The sequence below is a fragment of the Rhineura floridana genome, chromosome 3 (genome assembly GCF_030035675.1).
Source record: "Rhineura floridana isolate rRhiFlo1 chromosome 3, rRhiFlo1.hap2, whole genome shotgun sequence".
Taxonomy (NCBI): Eukaryota; Metazoa; Chordata; class Lepidosauria; order Squamata; family Rhineuridae; genus Rhineura; species Rhineura floridana.
Window position 1 is genome coordinate 157963078 of NC_084482.1, and position 13088 is coordinate 157976165.

General features: G+C 42.1%; 1 protein-coding gene across 11 annotated transcripts in view; it reads left to right on the forward strand.

Moving 5' to 3' along the window:
• Positions 1-13088, forward strand: part of FGD5 (FYVE, RhoGEF and PH domain containing 5) — a 295580-nt gene that overhangs the window by 146099 nt on the left and 136393 nt on the right. For 9 of the 11 annotated variants that reach the window (XR_009761507.1, XR_009761505.1, XR_009761506.1 and 6 more), the window contains exon 4: positions 6268-6414. The exons of the other annotated variants lie outside the window; for them this stretch is intronic. Coding sequence is in view for 6 of the 9 variants with exons in the window: in XM_061618450.1 (XP_061474434.1) it covers positions 6268-6414 (147 nt within the window). In the remaining 3 variants the exon portion in view is untranslated. The remainder of the gene's footprint in view (positions 1-6267; positions 6415-13088) is intronic. 11 annotated transcript variants of the gene reach the window in all.

Sequence of the window (13088 nt, forward strand, 5' to 3'; positions counted from 1 at the left end):
CTCAAGCTCACAGGAATTAAGAACATAAGAAAAGCCTGCTGGATCAGGCCTGTGGCCCTTCTAGTCCAGCATCCTGTTCTCGCTGGCTGCCTTCACACATGGGGCTGATTGTGTTAGTTTAATGGATTAAAAAGGGAGCACTTCTTTCCCAATTTCTAAAATCCCTTTCACACTACAGTACACGTTGCATTAAGGAACAGCAGCTTTTTACCCAATATAGCGGCATTTCATGAAACTGTCTTTCACATGGCTTGTTTTCTTCCCTCACCCATGCTCACTGTTCCCCACTGTGTAGGAGGTCTAAGATCTCGTCCCGTCACCACGCAAGCCCTCTTCCTTTAGGATCTTACTTTTAAAATTGTTTTAGTTGTATCAACACGGGTGTGTGTGTGGGGAAAATGCTGCTATCTGCGCCGATGCCAGAATACTGGTACAACATTCATCAGGCAAAAAACCCCACAGCATAACTAAAGGGCAGGAACGCACTGCATGTTGGGATGCCTGTCACATGAGCGGCTGCAGCTAGCAAAAAACTCCTGCAATCTTCCAAGTTCCCAGCCTTGCTAACGGATTATTTCTGGTATCATTTATCATGGAAATTTGTGCTAAACTTCCACTATATTCGACTAGAATTCTGGAGCTAGCTTGTGCATCGTGTGAAAGATCAAATACAATGCGCAAATTGCTAGGTAAGAAATCATCAGAATAATGGAATAAACTGCAGTGTGTAAGCAGCCACAGTGGCCAACCAGATGCCCATGGGAAGCCCACAAGCAGGACCTCAGTGCAAGAACACTCTCCCCTCTTGCGGCTATCAGCAACTGGTGTTCAGAAGCATACTCCATCTGCCTATGGTGGCAGAACACAGCCATCATGGCTAGTAGCCATCATGACTTGTATCCTTATCCTCCATGAATTTATCTAATCTTCTTTTAAAGCCATCCAAGGTGGTGGCCATCACTTCCTCTGGTGGGAGCAAATTCCATAGTTTAATTATGCGCTATGTGAAGAAGTGTTTTCTTTTGTCTGTCCTGAATCTTCCAACATTCAGCTTCATGAGTTCTAATGTTATAAGAGAGGGAGAAAAATTTCTCTCTATCTACTTTTTGTATGCCATGCAGAATGTTATACATTTCTATCATGTTGTCTCTGACTCGCCTTTTCTCTAAACTAAAAAGCCCTAAATGTGACAACCGTTCCTCATAGGGGAGTCACTGCATCCCATTGATTATCTTGGTTGCCTTTTTTTAACCTTTTCTAACTCTACAATATCCTTTTTGAGGTGAGATGACCAGAACTGTACACAGTATTCCAAATGCGGCTGCAACATAGATTTATACAAGGGCATTATGATATCAGCAGTTTTATTTTCAATACCTTTCCTAATAATCCCTTGCATAGAATTTACCTTTTTCACAGCTGCTGTACATTGAGTCAACATCTTCTGTTACACACATAGGGCTTCTCCATGTGAGGCAAGATCCTGACCCAATCATTTCCATTCACATGGAATAGCCCTGCTATGTACATATATCTGTACATATGTTGGGCTGTGTCACATACCCACTGAATGCAGGGACCAAACATCATTTGTGTGGGGGGGACAGTAGAAACCTGATACATGGCCCCTCCCACAAACATATCACAAGCCCATCCCATGCATACAATCTTGTCAGTTATGAAAGAAAACCTTTTTTTAAAAAATCCTGAAATTACATTTTGTACATTTTTGAAATTATACCATGGATTACACTTTGTGGTTTACCTTCCATGCACCCCCAAACACCCCCTTTTTTCTGTTTTAACATAACATCCACCCTGAAGAAGAGATCTACAAACCTTGCTAACTATTTTGCAACTTTTTGGCTGGTCCTAATAAAGGTATTGCCCTGTCAATGTTTGACAGGACAATAAAGAATGGGTCTGTTTGGGGGGTGGGGTGGATTATTGTTTGTTATATTTATTACAAGCTAATAATAACAACAAAATATGTAGTTTTTAATTCTGTGGCTGTAGTGAAAACAACCATAATGATTCTTTAAAGAAAAAATAGTTATAATGCTTTGATTTTTGTTCTTCTCATGGACCAATATGGCTGCTAATATTTTATAAACATCCTGATTCATTTTAAAGCTTTTTTAAAAGTCTTTTTCATTGTAAAATCATGCGTTATCTCTCTCAAGTCAAGTTCCCTTAAAAGTTCACACTCAATACTCAAAATAGCTAGGTGGCTTAACCATTCTTGCCCTGTAATAAAATGCCTGCAGTTTTGATGAATGGAGGCTGTATATCCTACCAGCAGCACTGGCTCCCGCTGTCCCTCAGATCAATGACAGTGATTATTATGGTATGTGGCCCTTGCACCAGTCACCCCTCCTTTCTGTGTATGCACAAGGAGCTCTGTAGGTCTTGAGAGAACATGTCACATCTCTCTTTTTCTCAGACTACACGTCCTAATTTAATTGCACAAGTACAACTCCTCCTCTGTTCTAGAGAAGGGCCTGGGCCATCAACTCACTATTCAGAATGTTGCTTGTTCTGCTTTTAACACTGGTTCTAAATGATTCCAAGGAAATCTTGTAAGATATGGATACATGATAGAAGGAAAGTTTCCATAAATATCCTCAAGCATGATCTACCATTTAGCCTCTATTTTCCCCCCTAATGGTAATAGGGTTGCAGTCTGGGCTGGGCCCCTGGTTCTCTGGGTCCCAGTAAAATGTACCCTTGGAAGCAGCCAGCTGCCAATGCGATGCCGCAAACTTGTTGTATATGCTTTTAACTCTGCAGTCAGTTATTTTGGGCCTTAACACTGCTGTGCCCTTCGTGTGTTCTATGATTGCAAATGCTTCAGCAAATTGAGGTGCTGACCCTGCCTCATAAAATTCAGCAAAATGTTCAGTTGAGTTCTACAGTACCATCTTAGCTAGCCTTTTTTAGTGTAAAGATGCCTTAATTTGTGAAAGGGGCATATTTATTCATTGGGAACCAGCTACTGTACAATAACTGGATAAAAAACATATCACAGTTTAAATGCAGTTACTGCTGCTGGTTTATGATGTTACACTTGTTCTTGTTTCCACTATGGAAAACTCCAGCCTGATTGCTGAATGTTATGTGTTGCATGACCACTAAGGTGTCCAAGAACCAAATTGCACCTGATGGTTAAACTAGTGAAAATGATATTAAAAACACCCTAATGAATGGTGCCATTCTTCAACAAGGACCTGTACAGCAGACTGTTTTTTTAAAGGTATCCACTCACAAATAGACATCTTTATGAGTTTAAAAGTCTAGTTTGCTCTTCAGGAATTGGCAGGTGAAGAGGGCAAACAGTGTGATCATATGCATGTCTACTGAGAAGTTTCACTGGATTCAACTTAAATGTGCATAGGACTGCAGCCTCAGAGAATGAACAGGATTTTGTAAATCACAAGGGAAAGTGGTAAAAAATGTTAAAGGTTTATAAAGGGGGGAAACCTTGAAGCAAGTGATGTTTGTGAAGTATGTGCTAATGTCACTTATGCTTGTATAGTATATTTTCCAGTATTATCCCCCTTGGGAAGCTACTATACAGAGTAGATTCAGGAAGTTTCCTTCTCATTTTTGGGAGGGGTTTTTAAATTATCCCCCCCCAACACCAAAAGCGGGAAGCTACAGGAGAATTCTACTTTACTGTTATTCTGTAGTATTTTCCACACAGTCAGTGGATAGTCAAGAAATACATAGTTGTTAATAATTTGCTGTATGCGGATCCAACCATGTATTTTTTAAAGGCAATGCTTCTCTTACAGAATCACTTTCCTAGCTCACCAACATTTTGTTGCAGAGATCATACTGTTTTCCTCTCAGCTACTCTTTAAAAACAATGCTTTTTAGTAAAGTGTGAAGTGTGATTATACAAGCATCACAGGCTCCAGGCATAATACTGCCTGGATATGTTATAACCAGAGTTCCACCATAATGCCTTTTTTGGTGTGTGTGTGTGTGTGTGTGTGTGTGTGTGTGTGTGTGTGTGTAGTAATTACAATCTTAGATGGGTTTTGATTTGTAAAATTCTTTTTGGCTGGTTTGTGAGTTTGTTTCTGTGTTTGTGAGTTTGTCTCTGTGGGGTTTGATATAATGTTCTATAATATGATTTTCCAAAGGCGTGCAATTACATTTTCTGTGTGAAGAGTTCCATGTGGCACCTTCTCTAGTTTGTTATAGTCATGTGTTGTTTGGACTAAGGGCTCATCTACACGGTGGTTTACTGTGTGTTTGGTGCTACTCATATGTCCTTTAAATTTGCATGGTTCACATAATGTTACTGGCAAATCACACAGTTTTCCCTCTGTAAATCCATACTAACTCAATCCACTGATAATACGAAAAGGGGAGGAAAAAAAGTCTCTGCTCCTTTTATTTAATGGTTGCAGATGCTTTGCTCTGATGCTTTTAGCTGAGTATATCAGTCGTTCCCCTCTTCGTGTCCACTATCTCCTCCTCCCTTCTTTCATTTTGTTTCCTGTGGGCCAGCTGCTCTCCTCCGTTCTGCTGGCCTTTTTTATATTGCTGCAAATGGTGCCTTTATTTCCCCCCCAACTTGTGCACAAAAGTGTAACACTGCTCACACAAAGATTTGTATGTTAGCAGTAACCTACGACCCATAGGCAGAGAAAACACAGGTATTCGCACTTCTCCCTTTTAAAAGGAACCTACTGTACCTGGTAGAACAGACTGAGTATGCTCAGTTACCTAGCAACCAGAGGAAGTGGAAATGTATAATTATAGGCAGGGCCATAAGGAAACAGTGAGACTAATCCTTCCCAGAGGAATGTCTACTTGTGTAAATGAGAAAAACAGATTGGCAGCTACCATTGAGTAGGAACTCCAGATGGTGCAAATCAATAAAGAAGGTAAAATCAGTGTATTTGCAATGAAGAAATGCTTCCATGTAGATGAACATTAAAAGAGTTTTTAAACTCCTTTTTAACTCCTTATCCTTGATGGCTGTGTAATACCTCCAGCGCAGGAAAAGGTATGGTTCTGAATACCAGTTGCTGGAATCAAAAATGGGAAGAGCAGGAGTGCCTAGTTTGCCTGGTGGGGTGGAATCACCACAGTAATCTCCTGGCAGCAGTGTTGCTGCTGCTTACCAGGAGGGGGAGATGGTGGTGAAGACAGGGCTGTTCGGGCACATCATGCAGCTGTGAGCTCACCACCACCTTGCCCGTCCTCACAGTAAGTGGCAGTGATGTTGCTGCCAGGAATCTTTTGCTGGGGCTCAGAGGGTGCTGTTTTACCCAAGTCCTCCTTGTGGACTTCTCAGAAGATCCTGGGCTACCTGGTCTTTGTTCTGATCCAGCTGAGCTCTTCTTACATACAGTAGGGCCCTGCTTTTTGACACCCCACTTTTCCGCATTCTGCTAATATGGCACCAGCGGGGCGATCAGCTGGAGTGGGTGCTGGAGTTCCCCGCGCTCCAGCTGATCTCGCTGGAGGAGGGGAAGATCAGCTGTAGCACGATATTCTCCTCTTCCTGTGTGATCAGCCCCCCGCGCTCCAGCTGATCCCTCCAGAGGAGGGGAACATCAACTGTAGCATGCTACAGCTGATCTCTGGGGTGATCAGCCCCCCGCACTACAGCTGATGGCGCTGGAGGAGGAGGAGATCAGCTGTAGTGCGCTACAGCTGATCTTCTCTGGCGCGATCAGCGGGTTAGGTTCCAGACCCCTGCACTACAGCTGATCCACTTTTTGGCAGTTTTCGCTTTTCGGCGGGGGTCTGGAACCTAACCTGCTGTATGAGTGGGGCCCTACTGTACTTGCAATAGCCTTTGCTGCTGCCAAGAAAGCTTTCTACTAATGCACAGCATTCTAGAAACCAGTCTTTCCTGATACTGAGACCTGGTGCCATCAGTGAACTTTTATTTTGCAACATTTTTGAAAGTTTTTTTAAAATGTTTTTAATGTTGCAGCTAGAGATGGGAGAGAAATTTGATTCAGTTCACAATTAAAGGCAAACCTATCTAATTTGCCCTTTGTACACAGCATATAAAATAACATACAAAAATGCATTTAGGGAATACTAGGGAAAATTGCTTTGCAAAAATGTGTATATTAAACAAAATTGCATGCAACATGTATATTAGGAGAAGTTGCTGATGAATTTTCATGAGGACTTTTTTGCAAACTGATGTAGAAATGTGAAGATTGAATTTAAGACTGGAAAAATGAGAAATTGAGAGAAACTAAAATTAATATATTTACCTGTTCCTAATTGCAGCTTGAAGATCCTCTGTGGCGCAGAGTGGTAAGCAGCGGTAACGCAGCCGAAGCTCTGCTCACGGCCGGAGTTCGATTCCAACAGAAGGAGGAAGTCGAATCTCTGGTAAAAGGGGTCGAGGTCCACTCAGCCTTCCATCCATCCGTGGTCAGTAAAATGAGTACCCAGCATATGCTGGGGAGTAAGGCCGGGGAAGGAACTGGCAATCCCACCCCATATATACGGTCTGCCTAATAAATGTCGCAAGACGTCACCCTAAGAGTCAGAAACGACTCACACTATAAGTGCGGGGACACCTTTACCTTTAGTTGCAGCTTATATTACTCTTTGAACCAACTGGGTTTGTTATTGTTGTTCAATGTATTTGACAGTGCAGTTTTGACTTCCCCAGTGTAATTTCCCATGCACTCATGGCTGCACCATTTTCTGAAACTTTAGAAAGGTTTAACATCATTTTATTTTTGAAAGTCTGAGTACTCTCCTTGTAGTGCTCCTGAAGCCTTTTCTAAAAATGTGACTAATGTAAGGGAGATGACCCACCTCTTCTGAACATGTTTCAATGTGAACCAATAAGAACCTATCATTTTAGCTGAACATTCCAGAGGGGGAACTATTTCCCAGCCTCCATCTTTGACCTTAAAAACTGACCAGAGGTCAGTAGCATTTTGACTTTTTGCAAAAGCATTTATAGATAGTACATGCCATAATCTCCCAGTGTCTCACATTTTGAGCCTTTTTCTTTTGAACAAAGATTTTTCTGAAGTTTGAGTGCTTCTCCCCTCCAATGCTAAAATTTACAGCTGCTCTAATAATAATAATAATAATAATAATAAAATTAGTAGTAGTACTACTGCTATTCTTCAGTAAAGTTACCTCCCCCATGCCTTATGTGAGAATGGGATATTGAATTACGGCATAGGCAGGGCTATTGCAAGGACTGTGCTAAAGACGAAAGCAGTTTTTATTTAAGAAATCATATGGAAAGGCCCTTAGATTCTGAGGAAGATAAGGCTATTAAAAGCAACAGGGCTTGACTAGGCAAAGAGCCAGAAATTTCTGTCACATCCATTACTTCCCTCATCAAAGTTCAGACTTAACAGTAGGGACTGGGACCTGTGCTGCTACTGGGAAACAGGAGTCTGGAAAGGAAGCACACAAAGCACTTACTACTAGGCTAGAATGCAAGCAACCAGCAAAGATAGCTAAACTGAAATGTATTTTGTATTTTAACCACTACTTGGGTTCAGTGTTAGGAACCTGATCGTTGAAGGACCTGAGCTCCCTACATTTCCCTGTTCCCAGAAGTCTGTCTCCGGACACTGTCGTCAATCTCAGAGTTCATTTCCTGGTTAAACAAACAGCAATTAAACAACACAAGACGGGGCAACGCCTAGAGACACTGTCTCAGATCTTGCCCTAGACAGGCCATGTGACACCAAGGGTACCAGTGTTTTGGCTTTTGGCTTAAGACAAATTAATCACTAATAGAATGACTGACTGTGACAAACTGTATACAAGAAGAGAGGGAGCCTTGGTCAATGGTGAAATATGCTCCACTTCATGACAGTTCTGAGCCAAGCCCATCAATAGAGGACGTGCCTAGTGGCCAGTGTTGCTACTTCTTACATTTCTGACTCTTTACCCTAGCCTTCAACACCTGAGGTGTATATTTTTAGGACTCACCCTATTTTCTGTGATGTTGTTTAGGTTGTTTTTAACTGTTTTAGCTATGTGTTTTAAAATTGTTGTAACCTGCCCTGGGACCTCTGGGTGAAGGGTGGGATTATTCTTATTCTTATTATATAATAGTAATAGTAATAGTAATAATAAATTAATGGCTTTTTGGCACCACCATTTAGGAACTTCCTCTGTACCCATGTGTATGTGTGCATTATTTATACACATGTGTGATCCTGTCTGTCTGCCAAGTTATCTAGTTGTCAGCTTCAGGGCTGGGGGCTGGACAGTAACGAAGCAGCCGGCAGTTAGCTGGGCAATAAATCAGTCAAGGCCAGGCAGATAACGGAGGCCGGCTAGCAGAAGAAAGGCTTGACAAACTAACGAGTAGCAGTGTCCAAGAGCGTTGTCCAGGTAGGGAAGCAGAGTTCAGAAAGCCAGAGGTCCAGTCCAAAGGTCTAGAGGCTAGCAACGGCGTTGCACATGAGGGGTCACAACCGACGTTGTAGTCAGCAGTCTGCTGCAGCCATGAACTGCCTTTTATAACAGACTCCCTAAGCCAGGTGCCCGTGATTAGTCTCCCAGCTGCTCAGAGCTGCTTGTTCTTAAACAACCCGACCTCTTCCTTCATTGCTGTGCTACTCGCACATTTAACAGTAATTCTTCCAATGTTAAGAGGCCAGCAAGAACACATGATCCAACTGGCCATATTTTCAGATACCTATCCTGGGTAAATCCCTGTTCCCATTATCTCCCTATTTTTGTCTTTTGCAGATGCTTTATTAAAATATTACAGTGTGAATTGCTAGCATTGCCATTCTTCAGAGTCTAGCTACCTCACCAGGGTTTCTAGATGCATCATGTCTAGTGCACATCAATGTCAGTGCACTTAGGTCCTGCAAGTTTCCCAAAGGCATCCGGTTGGCCACTGTGACAAGAAGATGCTGGACTAGACGGGCCTTTGGCCTGGTCCAGGAAGACTTTCCATATGCTTGCATATTCATGAACATAACCAAACCTGCCAGTTCACATGCTGTAGTTCTTAAGGTTTATTTTGAACTGTTGGTAACCTGTTCTGTGACAGATTTTTCAAGTATATTTTATAAAAAGACAAACACTCTCAGACAAATGAGAGCGAGCAAATATACACTACAGAACTCTGAGTAGTGCTGTCAGCAATATGTAATAATGGAGGTGGGGGGAAAAGACTAGGACAATTGGTATGAGAATTGAGATGTTATAGACTTTTACAATCAAATCTGAAAGCCAACCAAATGCCCACAGTGAATAATCCAATTTTATTCTTGCTTTCATTATTTCAACCATCAAACACCATAATAAAAGATGACATTTAGCCATATTTAGTTTGTCATCGTCTAAAACTAGCCTAGTGACAGGTTTCAGACATTTACCAATACATTTCAAGGCCCACTAAGAATCGTCAGAGGATAGAAATCCAACATTTATTTCCCTTGGATTTGGTGAAGTCCCTTTTCAGGCATCCAGTTCAGATCAAGTGGGCATCAAAATGGGGCATAAAATATTAGAAATGAACTATTTTTTACTTGAGGCCCCCTGGTTTGTCCTCAGTGCCACCTACCATTATCTGCCTTGGCCTTTTGCATAGGGGATTCAGGCCTTCTGCATTCCCCAGATTACTCCTTTGTAAGGCAACAGGGAGGAAGAGCACAATTTGATTAGCTCTTTTTAAACTAAAAGGCTGATGCACTTTAGCCCCAAGACATCATAGAGACTCCTTCTTCCAAGTTTCAGACATACTCACTAAGGTCAGCAAGGTACCTTTTATATATAAACTGAACAGGAAGAGCATTAAGAGTGTTTTTTTCTGAGGCTGCTTACTCAAAGATCTCTCTTCTCTTTCTTGGAATTTCTATTGAGATGTGTAGCAGCGTTGCGTAGTGCTGCGGAACGGAGAGTATTGAGCGAGCTTAGTGTGTGTGCGTTTGAATCTTTGCTAAGATTCTACCTTCCCTGCAAATTAGTCAGACAGAGACTTTAAGCTTTAAAATACGAAACAACTACTTTATTCTGGAAGTACATGCTTGATAGGAAAGAGTTCTATATCTAGCTAACTGGCTATGCTGGAGCAGCCTGCACTGGTCCCAGTGCTGGCCCTCATCCTGGTTGAGAGGAGAGACAAAGAGAAGATGTCTGCTCCCCTCTCGAGAGAAAGAGAACACTGAGAAAGGCAGGAAGGAACTGGGATCAACATTCCTTTGCTTAGCAGCCTAGCAGGAAGGGGAGAGATGGCAGAGGATCAAAGGGATAGGTATAGCCTCAACCAGCAAGAGGTCTAGCTCTCTAGCTACCCTTATTAACCCCATGCAGCCTCAACTCACCAAGCTGGAGTTGAACTTCATACATTCCAACACCCCTTCTCAACGAGAACTTGGTTCATTCTACAAGGTGCATCTTGCCTCATAGTTTCTGGTGACGGACTTTGCCCAATGGTTTGGTCAAAGCATCAGCTGTCATCTCTTCTGTTGGACAGTAGGTCACCTCTAGAAGTCCTTACTCCCTTATGTCCTTTAGGTAGTGGAACTTCACATCAATGTGCTTCATGCGAGAACTTTGCCCTTCTGATTCCGCGAGTTTTATGCAGGCTTGATTGTCCTCAAGTATTCTGATAGGCTCTGGTTCAGATATGCTCAAGTCTCCTAGAAGCTTGCGTAGCCACAGCATTTCCTTGCATGCCTCACCAGCTGATACGTATTCAGCCTCAGTAGATGAGTGTGCTACAGTCTCTTGCTTTCGATTTGTCCAACAGATAAGTGACTACCCATAGTAGAACAAGTTTCCACTAGTTGACTTACGATCTTTGGTGTCTCCAGCCCAGTCAGCATCAGCATATCCTAGAAGTTTAGGATCTCGAGTAGCTGATAGCTTTAGTTTTAAGTTTGCAGTGCCTTTCAGATATCTTGCCACTCTCTTGACTGCTTCCCAGTCTTTCTTGTTTGGCAAGCTGGTTTTTCTGCAAAGGTATCCCACTGCTGCGCCACATCTTGTCTGGTTATTGTGCTGATGTACAGGAGTTTCCCTATAGCTTGTCTGTACCTTTTGTTGTCTTCCCAGAGTTGATTATTCTGGTCTGGTTTCAAGTATCCTACTTCCATTGGTGCAGGTGCTGGATGTGCATCCTTCACTCCTAGACTCTCAAGTAGGTCTTGAATCTTTTGTTTTTGATTTAGAAGAAAGGATCCATCGTCCTATCTTTCAATTTGTATTCCAAGGTAGTACGTGATGTCGCCTAGACATTTCACTTCAACTTCCTTGCTTAGATTATTTACTAACTATTGCTTCTCTTGTGAATTCTCATAAGCCAATAGTAAATCATCTACATAAATCAAAATATAAGTCCATTTGTTGTTCTTGAATCTGCTATATAGTCATTGATCTGCTTCGCCTCTTTTATAGCCTTGTTTCAAGAGCATTTGGTTCAGTTTGTCATTCTAAGCTCTTGCAGCTTGTTTCAGTCCAAAGATGCTCTTTTGCAGTTTGCATACTAGGGTTTCCTTTCCTGGTATTTCAAAGCCTGGTGGTTGTTGCATGCAGATTTCCTCTTCTATTTCCCCATGCAAGAACGCTGTTTTTATATCCATGTGTTCCACCTGCATTTTCTTGTTAGCAGCAACACTTAGTAGAGTTCTGATTGTTGTATGTTTGACTACAGGAGCAAAAGTTTCATAGTAGTCTTGTCCATACTTTTGAGAGTATCCTTTGGCCACTAGTCTTGCCTTGTATCTCTCAATGTTCCCTTCAGCATCTGGCTTTTTCTTGAATACCCACTTGCAACCTACAGCTTTCCTTCCTTGAGGAAGCTTGATAAGTGTCCAAGTTTTGTTCTTGTGTAGAGCTTCCAGCTCTTCCTTGGCTGCCTGCCTCCACCTCTCAGCTTCAGCTTAGGGTAAGGCTTCAATATCTTTCCAGGTCTCAGGCTCTGGAAGTTCATCAACTCATGCCAGGTAGGACAGTCTCAGTGGAGGTACACCTCTGTTGGTGCGGTTAGAGCATCTTGGTACAGGACTCTCTGCTGCCCCTTCTGGCTGTGCAGGTTCCCCTTCTTGCTCTGTTTCCTCACTGTCCTCCAGTGCTGGCATGTTGCTGTAATCTGTAGTGCTATATGGTATTTCTACTTCATCTTCTTCACTGTTGTGGTCTTGGAATGGTGCCCCTTCTGGTTGGAATGCACCATGACCTTCATCAAAGTAGACAGCTCTTTGGATTTCAGTCCTTTCTGTTTTGGGATTTAGGATTCTGTATCCCTTTTGTTTTGAAGAATATCCAATGAAGATTCCTTCCTTTGTAGTGTTGTCCAATTTGGTTCTCTTCTGGTGTGGAATGTGACCATACACTTTTGATCCAAACACCTTTATATGAGCCAAACTGGGTATGCTCCCATACCATAATTTGAATGGAGTCTTGTTGCCATTCACCTTTGTTGGCAAACGATTTTGTAGATAGGTGGCAGTATACACTGCCTCTCCTCAATGCTTCTGTGGGAGATTGGCATCTTCTAGCCATCTAGCCATCTTCTCAATAAGGGTTCTGAATTTTCTCTCCGAGACTCCGTTCTGCTCTTGTGGGGTTGTGGGGTACGGTGGTTTGATGCTCAATCCCATTTTCAAGCAGAAACTGCTGGGTAGCATGTGACATGTACTCTCCCCCATTATCAGAACGTAGAATTTGTGGTTTTCTCTGAAATTTAGTGGTCACCATTGCCACATATTCTTTGAGTTTCTGAAGCATTTGCCCCTTCTCCTTCAACATATATATCACAGTGAATCTTGAATAATCATCAATAAAGCTGACAATATATTTGTTTCCGCCAGTTGAAGTGATTGGCATTTCACAAATGTCACTGTGAATCAACTCTAGGGGGCGCTTAGTCTTCCTTTAACTCTGTTTAGGAAAACTGGGTCGGGTCCCTTTTGCTTTAACACAGCATGTGCATCTCCCCTTTTCTTGACAGGGTTCAATTTTCAAGCCTCTTACTAAATTATTATTTTGAAGGGTAATAATCTTTGCCATATCTTTATGCCCTAATCTTCTATGCCATAAATGTAAACAAGACTTGTTACAGCATTCTTTCACAACATTAGCTTGTGGACCTTGATCAAGTTCAT